General features: G+C 40.6%; 1 protein-coding gene across 1 annotated transcript; it reads right to left on the bottom strand.

The window, feature by feature from the left end:
* Positions 1–227: 227 nt before the first annotated feature.
* On the bottom strand, positions 228–18,859 carry limk2 (LIM domain kinase 2). Its single transcript, XM_071482925.1, has 16 exons — positions 18,594–18,859; positions 18,179–18,275; positions 10,181–10,316; positions 7,000–7,109; positions 6,604–6,789; positions 6,187–6,292; positions 5,224–5,438; positions 4,922–5,108; positions 4,717–4,803; positions 4,261–4,392; positions 3,669–3,725; positions 3,098–3,163; positions 2,617–2,791; positions 2,454–2,509; positions 1,947–2,104; positions 228–1,566 (listed from the first exon to the last, which is right to left on the bottom strand). The coding sequence occupies exons 1-16, from the start codon at positions 18,607–18,609 to the stop codon at positions 1,353–1,355; spliced, it is 1,998 nt and encodes a 665-aa protein (XP_071339026.1). The 5' UTR covers positions 18,610–18,859; the 3' UTR covers positions 228–1,352.
* Between the last annotated feature and the right edge of the window lie 861 nt (positions 18,860–19,720).

Here is a 19,720-nt window from a genome sequence, read left to right as displayed (position 1 = left end):
GGATAACCAATAGTCAAATATACAAGTATTTTATTAGTTTGTCATTTTTTTGCTGTGAACTAATTTCGTCTTCCTTTCATATCTGATGACCAAAACCCTGCAGTGTGTGTTTAAAGGTTCTAAAAACAGATCTAAAATGTATTTAACTTTGGTCCCGAACTGAAACAGAAGAGCTGATTCTAGCAATTTTCCTGATGTGCAAAATTGAAGAATGACATTAAAAAGGAAACTTTCTGAAAGTTTATTTATGAAACACTAAAGTGATATAAATAATAGTGGTTACAACTGGTCGTCAGTACCTTGCATGGTGATAGCAAAACAGGTAAAAACGTCCATCGTTGACGAAATGTCTAAAAATCTACAAATCTAAAGATCCCGTTAGAAAATGATATCCAATTAGAGGCATAATATGTACATATTTATATACACTGCTAAAGAATAAAAATCCAGTTCTTCTGTTCAAGGCAACTTTTTATGGTCAACTCTTGCATGGTTATGTACGACAATTATTAAAGAGAGCCCTTCCTGTCTAAAAACAGGCATCAGGAGTTTGATAGAAACTTTGAACAAAATGTCAAAGTCTAAATAGTGTTAATTCATCATTCTAAGTATGATGGTAATTAATTAAAATCATTAGACTACAAAGTACAGAACCATACTTGTAACCACCTCGTCAAAAATTACATCAGAAAAAAAAAAAAGTCGAAACATTCCTTCGCCATCTTGTGCCAAATCTCAGAGTGATGAAACTATTTTGGGTCAGTGGTTGTTTTGCTTCCACTGCTGCTCCAGTTTTCTTCAAAACCTGACCTCTGTTTACTTGGACATGTCAATCAGCTAAACTTTCAAGCCTCTTTGTTTTCTTTGCTGCTGCAGTGAAGTGAGTCCTCTTCTGGGCCAGGACTGATCTGTGCATTCCACACATGGCAAACAACAACTTCAGAGCAGGGAAAACAGAACGGCTGTCACATGCAGACTCATTGAGGTTTTCTGACCTTATAGAGATGCTCATCCTCTGTCAGGGACAGAATCACAGAAAGTAGCATTTTGTCTCTATACACAGTAAACATGAGTACAACCCTGTGTGCGTTGAGTGGGGGCTGGGTAGGGTTTTAAAAAATAAGAAAGAAAGAATTTGTAACTAAGACATGTCTTTTTGAAATGCATCTTTCCACTCACACTGCAGCTGAGTGAAACTCTCAGAGTTAAGGTCCCACACAGGGAGAACATTGTCCAGCTACCTCAGGTTATCCAGTTCTAATATGGCTCGGGTTCAATGCAGTTTTCCTCTTTTTCACATCCACAGTATTAGTGCAGCAGTTCAGAGGGGTCAAAGAAGGGGGGTGCAGGTCCTAGGTGCCATCGTCTGTCATGCTGGAGGAGACTGGAGAGGCTGCTGTTGGGGTTGATGGCTGGTCTGTGCTCTGCGCCGGAGAGCCGTCTTTAGGCCAGTGGCGTTGACTCAGACTCTGATGCAGATCATCCAGTTCGGCTGGCAGGGGGATCCCCAGCTCCTGGTTGAGGGACAGAGCTTCAAACCAGTCCTCCAGCTTCTGGAAAGGTGGACTGAGGGAGGAGGAAAGGGCAAGGAGGGCACACAAAGGGGTTTAAGGTGAAAACCAGAATGACAAGGTTGAGAGAAAACATGAGGAAGCAATCTGGCTGCAGAGGCGTGTCCCTGTGCAGGCAGGTTTAGATGGCATCTGAAAGTAGTTGTTTTTTCCCCTCTGCTTCTACAGATTCTTGAGTTCAAATAACTGGCAGGAGACTGTGTCTCAGGGTGGACGTGGACCTGTTTCTCGTGTGGCCATTTGAGTTGGTGATAAACACTATAATTCCCATACATTTCTTTAAATGTTTGCCACACAGCTATTGCATCCCTCTTGATTTTGCCTTGTTATGGTTATTATATTAGAAGTCATCTATCAGTTAGCAGCTCTGCTCACCGGGTGTCTGGTGTGAGATCACAGCAGGCCACAGCCAGGGGAAAGAAAGCTGGTGGGCTGTCTTCAGGAAGGAACTTCTCCACAAACTTGCCAACATTCAGGCCAAAGTCCAGCGTCCTGGGCAGGCACTCGGGGTCTGCATAGACTTTTCCAATAATCTGGATCATAAGACAGTGGAGTAAATAAGGGTCAATCAATTAATAGATACAGACATACATTTATAATGAAATATCAGGACAGACTTTTAGCACATCAGCTACTGAATATGTTCCATTATTTTCTAAAGCACATAGTTGCAGAGTTGATACTTTCTTGGTAAATCTGTGTTGTCATGATCTGATAACACAGCTGTGAGCAGAAGCTGTTTTGAAAACTATTTTTGGTGTTTTCCTTGAAGCTCCCTCATCCAGGGTTTTTTTGAAGTGCCTGCCAAAAAGCACTGAAATCACAAGCTGTGTAACCAGAAAATCTAAGCAGATAATCAGGGAAAAACCAGCATGTTCCTACCTCACAAAGTACAATTCCAAAGGAGAAAATGTCCACTTTCTCATCATAGCGTTTCCCTGAAATAACATCAAGTGAAAGATAAAGTAAAAGCACTCACTGACCCACATAATGAATTATCCTCTGTAAATCAAGTTGGTCATTCATTCTTTTGTGAGCGACTCACCATTTAGCATCTCTGGAGCCATCCAGTAAGGGTTTCCCACAACAGTGTACCGCTTCTTCCGGTCAATACGCCTGAAAACCCTCTTCTTAGTGGAAGGTTTTTCAGGTGGAGGCTTTACTTTCTCCTCTACTATGAGCCGGGAGAGTCCAAAGTCAGCAACGACCACGGTGTTGTCCTGTTGAAAAATGGACAGTTTTAATGGTTCACAGTTCTGAGCTCCATTTGAAGGTAAAGGAGTCATTAACACAGTAAATGCTCCTGGAGGCTCTGTTAGTATCTGCTTATATAATGCAATATTGTCTTGACCTCACATTAAACTTTCACAGCTACTCCTCTTTCTATAGACACCACTGTCTTTGCAAATCACAGGGCAGGGAACAACTTTTCCTCAGTTCATTAAACCAAAAAATTGCTCCCACCCCTTATTCTTATTGTTCAGATTTTCTGATGTGCGATGTTGGTAAGATACCATGTCACGTACCAGTTTAACCAGGCAGTTGTGAGAGTTGAGGTCTCTGTGTATGATGCTCATTGAGTGAAGGTAGGCCTGAAACAAAGAGGAAAAATTAAGGAAGGTAAAACTTGCACACTCGCTGGAAAATTTATTTTTGTATAGTAAAACTTTTCAGCATTGTCCACACATCATCCATGAATGAAGTCATCTTTAACATCTTGTCACACCTCTGTAACGCAATCTAAAATGTTTCACTGTGTGTTTACATGCATGTTGATACTCTACAGCAGTGGTTTCTAACCTTGTTTGCTTGTGAACCCCCTTAATACAAAGCTTTGTCAACTTATGAACACCCATAAGGCTGCATATATATGGGCTGTGAGCAGTTCAGTTGCAAATGTGATTTTTGCTTCTAAGATTAATTTTATTTGAATCATTTCTAGAAAAGAATTTAAGTGATAATTCATTTACTATCCCAGTGATCACCTGCTGTTGCTTAGATTAATCTCTCTGAGGCACATTAACACACATTTAGAGGGCTGAAAATAGCAGCTGAAGAGTTCACTAATAGTAATGTCTTTGCAAGAAGCCAACTCACCATGCCAGAAGCGATGCTCTTTGCAAAGCTCACCCTTTGCTCCCATGGAAATGGGTCCTGTTCGTCCCAAGTAAAAAAAAAACAACAAAAACACATAACAGAAATGAATGGAAGGTTCCTCACAGGCCATAATGCATAACAGGGGTAAATACCACATGATTTTTGATACAGACAGAGACACAGTATTCAATAGTATCAGTAAACAAAATTAAATCTTTATGAACTAAATTCTCAATTGGCCCACATAATTTAAATATAATTAGAGGCAGAAGAAAACCCTCTCCCTCTCCTCCTTAGACTTTGTGCTGAGCTGTACTGTTCCTCACAAACAGTCAGCTGTGGGAGGAGGCAAGTACAGTTCTTTGAATTTCACCTGGGAACACTTTCTAAAACTTTTCCCAATCCAAGTCTTGGCCAGCTGACATGCCAGCCAGCCCACTATAGCCCTCAGTGCAGAGGTTACTTCAGGTCAGCCACCTCCCACACAACTCTGAGCTGCAAACACCTCCTACAGTGGCCACTGAAGGGTTTTTGTGCTCTACTGTGGAAGAGGAGAGTTAAAGAGTTAAGTGAATCAGCTGGTTTAACTCACTGTGTCTCTGATGAAATCCTTCAGGGTGCCTCCCTCGATAAACTCAGTTATCAAATTGAGCCTCTTGTCCTTATATAGCACACCGATGAACTTCAAAACATGTGGGTGTTCAAGGCTTCGCATTACTTTAACCTGAAGATTAGTTGAGTGACAGAGAGACAGAAGTTCATGATTATGGATGCAGACAGATTATATCTCATCAGATTCTACTAAAGGTGAAATTTCATCCATGAGAAAAAGCAATAAATGCAATAAAAATCAGGCAAATGTTTTCTCACAAGACTGGTAAAAAAAAAAAAAAGCCCTCCAAACAACAAGGTACAAAGAGGTAGCTGTTGGAACATGTGGCATGCTTTCAGTTATGACTATAATAAATCACAGCTCGATGCAGAGCAGAGCCAGAGGACTCTGTTTTGTCTATGAGGAAGCACAGGCCTCCTGCTGCAGATTACCAACCTCCTTTAGGAAAGTTTTCTGGGTCTCCTCATCACAGCGGATCAGCTCCTTCATCACCATCACCTCTCCTGTGGCTTTATGAGTCACCTTTCAGTGGGACAAAAGCACACGTGTATTTAAGCTCATTGCATGAGGAACCAGAAAAAAGTCCTGAATGGGAGGAGTAAAATACATGGTTAGGAACTGATGGGAGTCGGAGGCTGACCTTGATGGCCTGTCCGAAGAAACCTTTTCCTAAGATCTCTCCGTGGATGAGGTCACATGGCCGGAAGATGCGATGAGAGCAGCTACTGGAGGATCTCAAAGATTCAGAGCGCCCAATGTCTCGTGTAGTAAAGAGCGACTCTTTGGGAGAATTTGGCCCCGGTGACTTACATATGCTGTTACTCCGCCTGCGGTAGAGAGAATGTGACTGATTTAAAATTAAATACACTCATCTTTTGTCCATAACTAACCCACAGTATGTAAGTCTTAAAGTTTAAGGGGCCTTAGTTAAGCCTAACGTACCTCAAAGACCTCCTTTTCAGTGTGCCGTCATCGACCACATCCGTTCTCTCCAGGACTGCGTCAGAAGGTGAGGACAGACGCATGCGGGAGGTGGCTGGGACTCCCAACCGGCTCCTGGGCGATCCCAGTCTGAGCCGGTCCAAACGCTGCCTGACTGGGTCATACTCTATAAGCAGCTGGAGCGTGTGACTGGTGCGGTGAATAAGATCGTCCACCTAAATAAACAATGAGATTTAGGAGATCTCAGGATTTGTTGCAACAAATAAAATTTGATTTTAAACAAAGGACTATGGATAGTTATTTACAAAAAAAAGTTGATGAATGACATTTTATATATAATAAAATGAGAATCTTATATAATTTCAATATATAATATTGAAATGCATTATATGGGAAAACAGGAGAGGTTGGAATTTGGAAACAAAACAGTCAAAAACAAAACAAGACTAGAATTATCGCCTGGCGATCGTAAGCCTTCGCCAACCAGTCAAGGTGCAGTTTTCATCCATGTCTGTCTACACTCATGTAGTGAAGACTTCATGAATTCAAAAAAAGGTCTAAAGTGTATTTGATCATAATCAGCATATGAATTCTTGAGTTATGGCCAAAAACATGTTTTGTGAGGTCAAAGTGACCTTGACCTTTACCCACCAAAATCGAACCAGTTCTTTGAGTCCAAGTGAATGTTGGAATGTATGTAATTTTATGAGGGTGAGGTTGTGGGAAAGAGCCTTTCAGTGCAGTCATTCCACATACCGTCCTCTCCCAGCTGAAGTATGTATAAATGATGGAGGAATGTGAGGAATGCCAAAAATCATGTTATATAATAAGAACATACCTTTTCAAATTGGACTCAAGGAATTGACTTGTCCTTAATAAGGACAGTAGTTAGCTTCATTCAAAGAATCTCAGATCACACGTCACTCCATGAGTATCGGAGATATGAGCAAGGTATAAACCCACCTCCTCCTCCATTAATGTCCCAACTGGAAGGCCATTGATCTCCAGGATCCTGTCTCCAACATGGATGGCGTTTCGCACCTCTGGACTAATAAGCATCCCTCTGACCCTGGAACCACACAGCACCAACACCAATATGTGAGTATTAGCACTGTAGAAGGAATGCACTGATTAAATGTCAGTAGATTAAGGACAACTGGGTCTCTGCTGGTCAGCCAGTAAACCAGGACTGAGAAGACGTGTGACTAAAACACTATTACATCAATAACTACCTTTTTGTGCAGTGACACACTTTTACACACACACATACACACACACCAGTGCCCTGCTATTTAGCAAACCAATAATCAGTCTTATGTAAGGCATTACTCATGCCGTCTCCACAGGGCAGTAGATCAGCCTCCAGAAGGTGCCACTTACTCTTTGACTTGAACACTCGCTGAGCCGTTGACGTCCCTCAGCACTGAGACTGAGAAGCCCCTCTTGCCATTGGCTGCAGAGGGCATCGAGATAAGGGTCACCGTGTGGGGCAGGGAGTCTAGCACCGAGTCGTGTGAACGCTTTTCCAACATGGGTGTGAGTACCACCTGCTTGTAGCACTTCCCACTGCAAACAACAGGAGAGGGAGTGAAGCATTACATGAAGGGACATGAGCTAGTTGTTAAATTACGGTTGAAAGAACAAAAAATTCACAGCCGAACATTAACTTGAGGACCTTGTTGCCTGCTATTCTTCAAATCCGTAACTGAAAAATATACACATTTCATACATGAGTAAAATCAGTGATGATGGTATAGGCATGAGCAGGAGACTTACCAGTAGAGTTTCGATCGCTCCACTAAGGCGTAGGTATCCCTGTCCTCAATCACCACCTTGCAACTCAGACACACGAAGCACTCAGGGTGATACTTGTGTTCTCCGGCCACCTGGAACCACAAAACCATCCAGTTAATCTTCACAGTGCACAGCATAAAGAAGTAATATGCTGACGGTGAGGCTGCTGCCTCGCTGTGCTGTGCTTTGCTCGTCAGAGATGAGTGTGTTGTGCTGCGTGTTGTTTCTGCCCTCCTCTTGTTGTGAGCTGTGACACAGTCGTAACACCTGCTTCACTCTCTGCCTGTCTGGAATCTGCTGTGATGTCACCTCCCTCTGCAGGTCTGAGCCTCTCGCCTCGATGACGTTCTCGCTCTCAACAGTCTGTCATGTGCCTCCTCTCTCATTAACACTGCCCACACATCACTGACCAATTTCCCTTTCTGCAATTTATGTCACACTCACATTACTTCTCTCTCTCTCTCATGCAAGATGAGATAATGCACTCAGCCCACGGCAAGCAGGTAATCTAATTGTGCACACAGCTGAGCATGAAGCATGTTGAGTTCAGGTTCAATTAGTAAACTTAAGTTCAAGAAATTAAGCCTTTTTAAATGCACCTCAGTGGAAAATCTACCTGCGCACCTGAGTGATGTGGCAATAAAATGAGACAGCAAAACTTCAGGATGGTGTTTTCCAATTCCATATATAGTTTATAGATCATATTAATCCAATAGTATAGATTTTTTTGCAGTTAGTTAATACCCTTCCTTAGGCAACCTGGGTTCAGGGAAGCTGGAGAACAAACTGCCAACCAAAGGATCAGCTGCCAACCTGCTCTACCATCCCAGCCATGGCCCCCCTCATACTTGTCATCTTATACCAACAGGAAATTAAAAAGGGGATTTCAGAATGCAACTGCCAATTTAAGTTCACAAAGAGAAAGCAAAATTATTTTTTCTCAAAAAAATAAAAAATGTAACTGTAAAATGTAAATGTATGTTACAGAACCTGTCCGATCCTGTCCTGTTATAGAAGCTTTTTCATCACCATTCATAATTTATTTTAATTTTCTCCATCTCAGAGCAGCTCCTCTGTTTCCATTTCCCAGCTGTAGAATCACTGTTTAGTTATCTGCATGTTAAGTTGGACTTTTACCCACACTTGCCACACCTGTAAGCCAGTGACTCAATGCTGGGAAAGGATTCCCTGCTGCTACAGAGGGATTAAATTGAAGTCAGCCAAATCATTGTGACATCTCAGGAGTGTGTCTGAAACTCCCTGCCTTCAAGCCAAGAACAGAACCACCACCACTGACCGCAGTCACAACCTGCCTCAGGTTTTAACGGCAAGACAGAGCTGTAAAAACAAGATCAAAGTGACTAACAACTAAGTGGGAGTCATGTTGGAGAGGTAGAAAATGAAACTGGACAACAAAAGTAGATTCATTATAAAAAATGTTCACCAAAAACTGTCTTAAAATATAACAACCATCTTCAATAAATCAATAAACTAACAAATGATTAAAACCGGGACAAAAACAATACTGTTCTGGACTTGAATGCCTAACAAGCAGCAGTAGTTCTGCATGACCCTCCTCTGCTGATGGACCACAATGATTCTCTTTCTGGCTGAGAGGCCGCAATGCCAGTTCTGCTCTGCCAAAAACACTTGGCTTCACTGGTTGATGAAGCTGGATGCCAATACTAAATAGAGGAGTCCATTATGTGTGTTGCTTGGTGGCAAAAAGAAAAACTTCAGTCTGGCTCCATGTTAGACAAGTGACCCCGGTTGTGACCAGTAGGAGCTGCTGCCACCTGAATTTCATGTTTCAACTTGTAGATGTAGCTGGCGTTTCTCTGGTGCCACATTTAACCTTTAGTGTTAGTTTCTAGTTATATTTTAAGAGGGTACTTCAGACTCAGTCTGTGTCAGTCTGAAGCCACAGCCAATCAATGTAAAGTGAATAGTTAAGTCTGCTATGTATTAAATAAGGGCTGCTCAGTAGCTGGAACCTCACTAAGACAAAGGCGAGGCTTTTGTTGAATTGTGGCCACAGGTGTCAGGTACAGGAAGCTAAAACATAGTACAACATTAGCACAAGTAGGTGGAGGGAGCAAGGTTGTGTTTTACTGCTTCTTAATTAAGCTTTTAATGTGTCGAAGGAAGAATGTGTTATTTCATCTTCCTAAAGTAACATAGTATTTCTTTAAGAACCAATACTTGATCTCTGAAAACCCACCAGTGCAGCTCAGAATGAGCGGTAGACAGAGGCTAGTATCTACATAGCCATCCCACCACAGAGGACTCAACATGACGGGCTCCAAAAACCACCTCATGTTCAAGCGTCTTCCCACTAGATCCTCTGTGTACTTGAGGAAGTGAACTGTGGAGAACCTCAGTACAGAGAGGGAACAGAAAGGGGCCTCACGGGGGGGAAACTAATTCACAAGTGAGGTCTAGGGTCCAGTTTGCTATTTTGAGCAGCAGCCTATTAAAGTATCACTCATCTGTAATCGCCACAAAAACAGGACCCCTGCCTTTTAATGCATGTTAGCGTTAATCTGGAGCAGTAGGGAGAATCGGGTACACAGGGAGCACTGACACGCTCTGTGGGCACTCTGGTATTATTTAAGTAGTGGGGGAAACTGTTGGCAGTTGTTCCTATATGATTCATGGTAAGGCAGACCCCTGAAAGCCTGGCAATCAAATCGCAATAGCAAAAAAATACCAATGCCATACCAAAAAAAAAAAAAAAAAGCAAGTCTAAAACAATATAACCACGCTAACAGCCTGGTGGGTTGTAATGTTGATCATACTCTTGGAAAACACCTTTAATAGAAGGAAATAGCATAGAAAACAGTTTGGCTTGAAGGTGGTGCCAGAGCAAGCGCCATAGGTTAGCATTTCATGTTAGCATTAAAGAGGTACTTTAAGTTAATATAGCACTTCCATAAAGCTGGGAGACTTGCCACTTTATTATGGAAGCAGCAGAGGCCAAGACATCCTGACTTAAAGTTTCAAAAACCTTGGATCTTTCAACTGATAACACCTTTTGTTACACCCTTGCTGCCTGGAAAATTCATCCATCCATTAGCTATACTGCTTACCCCTTGAGGGAAAGAACAACTAAAAATGTCTGGATATTGTGTAAATGTGCAAACAATGAGAGCAGCAGACATACCATGGCAGGTCCAGTCATGAGCAGAGAGCAACCGTGGCAGAGCTCTCCAAACTTCTCCCAGTAGTGTTTGCGACAGTACAGCTTACCATCTTTCTCATAGTACCAGTTAGTCAGGTTGTCACAGCACACAGAACACCTGTTAGGACAAAATAAAAACAGTCCTGGTCATGTTCTCACAGAACAAAACACATGAACACAGAAGAAGGAAGAGATGAAGGGGGTTTTTTCAACTCAAAGGCAATCTTCTTCAAAGTGATATGTTAAGACTCAAAAGCCCGGTGTATCATTTCAAAGGTATGTGGGTGATAGTGTTGTTCAGATACCGTTACAGTATCAGAAATCCCTCTGATGATAATTCTCAATCCAATAAACATCTTTTAGAAAAAAAAAACAAAACAATTTTCTAAGAGAGATACACGATCACTGAGAAAAAAAGGAGACAAAAGCCTGAGGTACATTTGCAGTTTGGTAAGAGGTAAATATTTGAACCATCACCTAGACTAGGTGAACTTTTCTATGTTTTTTTTTTTCTTTCTTTTTTTTGTTAAACCTCATTCCTCATATTACATACATTATCTTCCAGTGAACAGTGTTAAGGTGTAAATTATGAAAAAGATCCCTGTAAAAAAACATCAATCATACTGCTGAAAACAACGCTTTCAGCTCGGAGGTTGGATAGGATGGGAACATTCGCTGGGGGCAAGTTCCTGACTATGGCAACATGTACTTTTCTCTGTAGTTAACAAGGTGTAGGGCACAGTAAATGCCTCATTCATGAGATGTGCTGAGTCTTGCATGTGTGCTGTTGTTTGTGCAGTGTTACAGTGCAAGAAAAATTGACGGCACAAAGAGTTGTTCCATTATTGAGAGAGGAGAATCTGCCAGGCCTTGGCAGATGGTGACCTCAAGGAACATTTGGTTATTAGCCTCTGCACACCACCAATAAGGCAGCCAAATCCTCAGACAATTCCCAGCACCTTAATAGGATCCAGTTGTTTAAGAAAAACCGGAGCTCAACTTTGATAACAAGAAAAAAAAATCCCAATAGGGGCAAAGTCCTTGGTCCTCATCGGGTTGTTTATTGTGCAGTTTTTGCTTGCAGTTACTTAACAAACTTCTCCTTGTGCATTTTCTTATTTAGGTCATTCCAAATAATGAGAAGCTACCTGTTAGCCTTGGGGTCAAAGAAGCAAACCATATCACTAACATCCAGGGTTAATTCAGGAACTTGAGGCAACTTTCACCTTCCTACTTCTCTCTGTCAAATGTCTCATTAAGGTGAAATGCCGCAAATGTAACACTATAAATAGTTAAACATTAAGAACCTGTCATACTCAATTCCTTTTTATTGCAGTTTCAATAATACTACTCCAATACTACTCCAGCAACTGATTGATCCAAGCTGTCACCTGAGAAGATACTTGGCAAATTAAGGGGACGTTTATGGCTGCAACTTCAGGACAAAATGTTCAGAGTGAGGAATGCTGAAGTTGCCAGCAGACTGGGAAGCACCTGCAGGCTATGACTGTTCTTCGAACAAGCTGCACTGGTTATGCAAAATGGTGGCAGCAGGTTTGACTGCCAGAATATAATCAAGGATGAACCACTCTGTCAGAGATTAGGTTACTGAAATGTCTGCAGTCTTGTTTTTTTATGCTGTTCCTGCCATTTAGACATTACAAATCCCCCAACTGTTCCTCAGCCTTTTTGTTTTCACCTTGGTTTTCAAGTAATTTGAGCGAGATGCAGATGCTAGAAGAGATTTCAGATTTAAGTAATGAAGTACAGGCACATGATTTACAATACATTGTTTTGCAGTGTATGTTTTTGCAACTGAATGGGAGTGTAAAACATTCACAGGACTAATTCTTTAGACACAGGTTGGTTTCAGGAATGACAACAGTAATAAACTTTCAACTGACACTTCTGACTTCCTGATCAACAACTATTTCTAAATCAGGGACATGATCTTATTCAACAGGACTGTGAAAGCTTTGCTGACGTTGTTACCCTTTTGAAAAACACTCTCTGAATGCTCACATCTCTCTCTATGATGATATCAAAAATGTCACTGGGTCTGAGGCAAAGGTGATGTTTCAGCCTTTAACATCAAGTGGCAAACATGTTAATGGACTTATGACAAAACACTGTGAAAAAACAAAGCCCGTTCATTTCAGACGAAAACAACAAATATTAACAATGAACACGAGGTCAACGTGATAATGACTCCAGCCTGATTCATCACACTACGACATGATGAGGGGAAGCAGAACTGACAGTTTGTTATGGTTAAGATTACATTAGTAATGGTAGCTGTGCTGCTGTGGCCACAGCTGCGCTGAAGGCCACACATCGGATGATATGTTTGTGTGTGAAAGAAACATTCATGTTCCTACTAAAATCCCTGACGTTAATTTAGCTCTTGACCACTTTTGTAAGACTTTTGACTCTGTGGTCAATAGGCACACATGCTTTAAAAAACACAGGGTGTAGAAAAGGTCAAGTCCCTGGAGAGATAAATCCCGGTCTCTTGCCAGGCGTAGTGGCAAACCTGGTCACTTGCTTAGTTTCAGGCACCTTAGAAACAAATACACAGCAGCAATAAAGAAGGCTAAAGCTAATTATTGTTTGTTTTTAATTCCCAGTTCATATTCAAATCCATCAAATTTTGCATTACCAGAAGTCATCACTCTTAATTCCTCCTCTTACCTCAGCCGATGGAATCGTTAATATCAGATCATAAAAGAGATTTGTGTTGCTTTTGATGAACATTTTTAGCTTCTGGAAACCTATCTGAAGAAATTCATACAAGTACCCCTCTGCCCACTATTGCTCCTGACTCTCAGGTCATGCCAAGGTCTCGTTTTATGCTACATCCCTTTGACTCCAGCAACACCTAACTTGCCTTAGATTTAAAATATTCAGTTGATGGGAACAAACTTGATCATTGCTTTTTAAGTTTTCCACCCCAATTGTAGACAGCCAAATAACATATTTTTAACCTTTCTATTTTATGTGGTACAGTTCTCAAAGTTTGGAAAGCTGCCTGTGTGACTCCTCTCCATAAAGGCTGTGAACTGGCATCTCTAGTAAGTGACCAACTTAAATCATTCTTTAGGCACATTGTATTTTATGTACACACCAATCTGGTTTTAGAGAAAAGCACAGCACTGTTTCTGCTGCCGCTCTTGTTTTAAATGACACTATTTTAGCCTGGAATAATAACAAACACTGTGCAGCTCTTTTTACTGGCCTTTGAAAAGCATTCGATTATGCAGTGTTTTTGGTAAAACTTCATTATAATGGTATTTATGAGGTTGTGTATAATTTAGTTATCTCATGGACAGACAGCAGTGTGTAGTAATAGGTACAGTTAAATCTGAATTTGTTCGAATTGCAAAATGCGTCCCATAAGACTCAGTCCAAGGACCTGTTCTTTTTACTCATTATATAAATGATATTGTTTCTGCTGCAATTGGATGCAATGTTCATCTTTACGCTGATGATATTGTTAAGTATTGTATTACAGATACTGTACAGTCTGCTGTAGAATCTCTCCAGCTCTGCTTTTCTGATTTGGAGGTTGCACTCAATAAACATAAGTTAGTTTTAAATGTGGACAATTCTCAGTTTATGTTTTTCTCCAGAGCGAAAAATATTGAAATCTCATCATCACCATTACAAGCGGCACCAATACTAAAACAGTCATTGTTTACAAATACTTGGCATTTGGATTGATGCAAAGTTATTGTTTAAAAATCATCTCTTTCTCTCTCTCTCTCTGAGAGGCATGATTTGCATTCATATTTGTTTATTTACAAGGCCCTCACTGGACACCTGCCTTCAAATATTACTTCCATCTTAGTTTGATGCACTGGATCACATTACACCAGGACTAATGACTGGCTTACGCTCCATGTCCCTTGAGTTCATACTGAGCTTGGAAGAACTGCTTTTGGCTTCTTGACTCCATTAATCTCAAACTTTTTTAATTTCTTTGAACCCGTTTTCATTGATTTTGTTGATACATTATTTATTAATTGCATTTATATGTTTTTTTGAATTGATGTTCTTATTGATTTAATTGATGTTCCTCTTTTAAGTTGTATCTTGATTATTCTGTATATGCTCATTGTCATTTTACATGAGTGCTTTGCTCTCAATGATTTCCAAGTCCGAATAAATAAAAATAAAGACATATCACACAGTCTGAGTGCAGAATTACTCTAAATTCTAGTTTCAGTTTATGATACTTAATGAGACCCTAGACATTTAAATCATTTGTGAAGTTTTGGGAAATTCTACACAACAGTAGAGCCCAACCAAGAAATTACTCTTGGATATTATCTTATCACAAATATCATTATTGGCTTATATATCAGCTGGAATGTAACAAGAAACTGCAGTGCTGAAATACCAAAAAGCTACCAAAAACAGCATCCTTTTAGTAATTTAGAAACATTACATGTTGTTACCATTACACAGTTTGTCCACCTAATGGCACTGACAAATTCGGTTTTTAACTATAAGAGAGCCCACTCTTTTCAAATTTATGCAAATGTAAGGAATCCTAATATAAAAAAGTTGAATTGTCATTTACATAACCATAATTATTAGATTTTTCAACTTTCAAATTGTGTTATCGGCATCAGCTTTAAAAATCCAGTATTAGTCAAGCTACAACATACACAACAGTACTGATAGGATCAGTATCACTATCAATATTGTCTTGTGTAGTGAATACATTTGGTCCAATCAGATAAACGATATATGAGCACAAGGAAGAGAAAGCACAGAAAGCTCTTTGTAAAAAGAGCAGTGTTTCATCTGATTCATATGACTTTCAGTATCTGACCAGGTGTGGCATAAAAACTTCCATCTTGTGTACGCCTTGTTTTGACAAAAAGCATTCCAAGACGAAGACCAGCTCATAAACTACAATTACTGTCCATTCTGTCCCAATAAATTGTTGAGATAAAGTGATGTAGGGGTGCTTATAAAAACACCTGACTTCCTTCTACGTGCACTGGTGAATGGGGGGCGGGCACGTTTAACTCAGGTGGTTCTTCCACGAACAATGCAATGGGCCTGCCTGGAGAAACACTACAAAGTAAACATTAGTCATTTCCTTAAATCCACATTCCTGCTGGAGGGTATTCTTTTGGTGGAGTATGGAGTAGAGATGGTTATAGAGGGACCTTCGGTAATGGGCTTGAGACCTGCAGAGGGAGTGTTTTACTTTTACTGAGACTTTATCTCAGGGTGTCTGACTATTGTGTTCCCACTGTTCTCCACAACAACTTTTCCAAGAAGTGGAGAGTGACAATTGTTTCTTCATTCATATCACAGGAACAGTCTGTAGTTAACACAATTTTTGTAAAGTTGCCTTTGATTTCGGTCAATATGTGAAAAAGCTCTGTTGATTTTATCAAGACTTAGAATTCAATCGATTATTTTCATTATCAATGACTTTGCTGATTATTTTCTTGAATAATTGATTAACCGATTTTTAAAATGTCAGAGAGTAGTTAAAAGGCCCTTTATAACTTCCCACAGCCCAAGAAAACATCATCAAATTGCTAGTTTTAAGTTCAAAATCCGAGGATAATTCAGTTTATCATATAAAACAAAGATACACAGCAAATGTGCAAATTCGAGAAGCTAGAACCAATAAATCTTTGACATTTCTACTTTCTGGCCTGAAATTATTAATTAGTTATCAAAATAGTTTATTTTCAGTCAGTGAAGTAATCAGTTGATCAACTTATTGTTTTGGCATGACATACAATTATGGTCTAGAATACAGAGGTCGAAACAGATGGTACCAAAAAGTAGAATAAACAATAAAAGGATAATCCCAAGTCTCAAGTCTCAAAATGTATTTAATAGTGGTTATGTTTCTGTGGTTATACTACAAATGAACATCCACAATTTCCCGCATAATTGGAATTTAATATTTTACTACAGAAAAAATAAATGGGGATAGATCAGGAGTACAAATATCACAATCCTGTATTGTATAAACAAATATGAAATATGCTCTTTTTACGAGACTCCTTCTGAGGCCAAGTTTGATAACAATGTCTGGAGCACTACACACTTCCAGCAAAGTACAAGACAGGAAATATCAAGCTTTGTTGGGGGAAAAAAAAGAAAAAAAAAGAAAACAAGATTCTGCAGCCAGTGTCTGACACAGCGGACTCACACCTCTGAATCGCTGTCTAGGAATGCAGAACACAGTCGAACGTGCCGCTACCTATAGGCCTCAATAACACTGCCAGGTTTACTGGAATAAGAGTGACTTCATCTTGTAAGAATGCCACACAAGGTGGAGGTACATGGACGGCAGGAGGGCAGCATGTGGACAATAGACAATAGGAAGACCAGAGGGGGTATCACAGGAACATGGACATTTTATTTTTGCTGTGCTATTTTTTTTTTTTTATTATTATTATTTTTTAAAGATTTAGCTCTTTAAGCAAAATAATTGTCTTGGAAAAAAAAAAAGTGTTTAGAGTGTCACATTTCTGCAATGGAAGTGATATCTAAAACCTTGTTTGAAACCAGGAGTCAAAACTCAGGGGCACAAACTGCGAAAAACTTAAGATGATTGACAGTACTGCAGTCTGGCGTCCAACATGCACACCAAACCTTTTAATATATGCAAGTGTTTCAGAGAGTGTAACTGAAAACGTTTCAAACAAAGATGCTGCTACGGTGGAGGATGCCAAAAAATATGAGGGAGCATAAAAGTACAAAGGAAGGGAGAGGATCAATGGTGAGTAACACAGCTATGTCAGGAACTTTGCCTCTGAGGTGACAGAGGGAGCTGTATGTATGATTGAAGAGTCAGTGTTTGGACAGAGGCGAATCCCAGGTTATGTAAGGACACTGCTAGATACTGGCTCAAAACTTCAAGGCAGCTATTTCAGCTTTCAGAAACAGGCAACACAGTCAGCATTAAAACTGTTCTATTCTTAAGGCTTTTTGGATATACCAGAGGCCCTCCAGAGCCAGACTCCAGTCATTAAAACCAAAGGATTTTTGGGTATACAGTATGTGGCCTCCAAGAAAAAGTTATACTCCAGTCAGCTGGATTACAGATTCAGGCATCCAATCCTTACTCATCTGCTTTTGCACAGTGACTATTGTACACATACTCTTTTCATCAAAAATTCAGCTGCTATCCTGCGGTCAGTTCAGACCTCACGCGGCAGTTTTGACCAGGAACAGTTTGATCAAGAAGTGTCATCAGTTTTTTTTTTTTTTTTTTAAATCTGAGACATCTCATCATACATTACAACAAGTGACTGCTAACCAAAGGGAAACTCCAATAAGTGTCATATACTGTTGGCATGTACAGTATGTTGGCATCCAACCACAGGTTCACTGCCCCCCCCCCCCCCCCCCCCCCCCCCCCCCCCCCCCCCCCCCCCCCCCCCCCCCCGTTCAGAGATATCTCACTATGGGGCAGTGACCTGTGAAAACCAGAGAGCTCACATCAGCTCCAGTATGGCAATCATTAAGCCTCAAAGCAGAGGGTCAAAGTCCTCCAGGATAGCAGGACCATTTCACTGACCAATCTATATTCAAGAGCCTAGACCCATCCCCATGCACAGGCCTGTCAGCCGTGACAGTAGCAGGAATGACATCCTACACAGGGCATTTTGTGCAGAGAGGCTCAAAAACAATGCTGAATTGTTTAAAAAAAAAAAAAAAAAAAAAAAAAAAAGGGGGGGTGGGGGGGCGAGAACAGATGTAGGACCATGTTTAGGCTACAAGACAGAAGCTTCTGGGATTATCCACAAGGCTAATTCTAAGTACACCCAAACGGAAAGCAGCCAGCATGTTGACTAACAGCAAAAAAACAATTGTATCCATGTTAATGCAAACTGACCCCCTCTTCTTTCTATGAAAACAAAGCCTTCACTCAGCAGACAAACCAGTGGGTACAGGGGGTATTCGCAGGCGTCAGTAAATCATAAACTGGACACTTACTGAAAGCAGGCGTTGTGCCAGATATCCTGGAGGACTTTCATGTGAAACGAGTCTTGAATTTGTCCTCCACAGCCCACACAGTAACAATGATCAGTACCTGCAAAAAAAAAAAAAAAAAAAAAAAAAAGACACGAAGTCCTCAGTTAAACCTGGAGGAGCACAGTCGCCTTAAAATTCCGGCTAAAATGGGTGAAACTAGTAGAAACTAAGTAGTTGAGGGAGAGTGAGTAAACAACAGGTTCGACATTTCTCCGACACAGCAAAAAGAAAACCAACCAAACAAACAAAAAAAAAACAACAACAACTGAGCTTTAAACGTTGTATCAATTTACCGTGTAAGACTTACAACACTTTGCTCAACGAAAACAATGTAACCTCTCCTCGGTATGAAGTTACAATCTGAAATATTTCTCACCTTCTGGTTCCTCCATCTACTTTCTGAGAGTGTCGTCGATTTTCAGCCACTTTTACAAACGTCTCATACTGAGGCAGGAGAGCTGTGATGCGCCGCTTCAGAGTTTCATTCCTCCCCGTCGTCCAGCCAGAACTCCCAACTCTGAGTAGGAGTAAGGGGGGAAGAGGCTCACACAAATCCCTTTAATTCTCCACTGAAAATAAGCAACCTCAATTCTCTTGGACGGAGGTGCTTTCTTGCCGCTGGCAGGGTAACTGACGTAATGCAGTCTACAAATTCCTGTACGGAGAGCGGAAGGGCTCAGCTGCAGCACCTGGAAGCAGGAGAAAACCGAGGTTTGGCCCCAAACTGACAGGGAATAACAGTGGCGCCATCTACTGCCAAAATCATAGTACTACAGACACACACACACACACACACACACACACACACACACACACACACACACACACACACACACACACACACACACACACACACACACACACATACTTGTACTTCCATCTTTGTGAGGACACTCACTGACATAATGCATTCCCTAGCCCCTTACCCTAACCTTAACCATCACAACTGAGTCCCTAACACTAACCCTGACCCAAACCTTAACCTAAACCTAATTCTAACCATAACTCTAAAACCAAGTCTTAACCCTCAAAATGTGATTTGAAGGTGTCTCAAAAAGTGAGGACCGGCCAAAATGTCCTCACTTTCCCAAAATGTCCTCACTCTGTTAGTAAAATACTTTTTTTGGTCCTTACTATGTAGCAAGTACAAGTACACACACACACACACACACACACACGCACGCACACTGTAGGAGAAATTTTCAGTCAGGCACAGGAGTCATTCAGTGACATTTACATCATCTTTAAAAGTCCTACGAGTCATATTGAAAAGCTATATTGAAAATATATAGTCCCTTCAACCTGGAAATTAGCTAGGATTTTAGCATTTTGGGTTCCATTGTCCTAAAGTTTATGAGTCTTTTTTAATAGGTTTTTGGTTAGGTGTCTGAAATAAGGCCTGTGGTTAACACATGCTTAAGACATTTTAAGGTTTTGTTCTATGACATATATATCAGTAAATAACCAATTCATGATTTCTTTAAGCTTTTACGTCTCTTAAAA

This window comes from Trachinotus anak, unplaced genomic scaffold, assembly GCF_046630095.1.
Source record: "Trachinotus anak isolate AG129_WGS33_773 ecotype Australia unplaced genomic scaffold, CSIRO_AGI_Tana_v1 ptg000008l, whole genome shotgun sequence".
In the NCBI taxonomy this organism is placed as follows: Eukaryota; Metazoa; Chordata; class Actinopteri; order Carangiformes; family Carangidae; genus Trachinotus; species Trachinotus anak.
Note: the sequence above shows the minus strand (reverse complement) of the source record. Positions and strands in the feature narration are given on the sequence as shown.

What these genes read in the sequence shown, in the direction of transcription:
- limk2 (XM_071482925.1), bottom strand. An exon ending in AGGATTTCATCAGAGACACA is followed by an intron (nt 3,726 to 4,260) that starts GTGAGTTAAACC and finishes TGGGACGAACAG; the next exon opens with GACCCATTTCCATGGGAGCA. An exon ending in TTGGAATTGTACTTTGTGAG is followed by an intron (nt 2,105 to 2,453) that starts GTAGGAACATGC and finishes CTTATGATCCAG; the next exon opens with ATTATTGGAAAAGTCTATGC.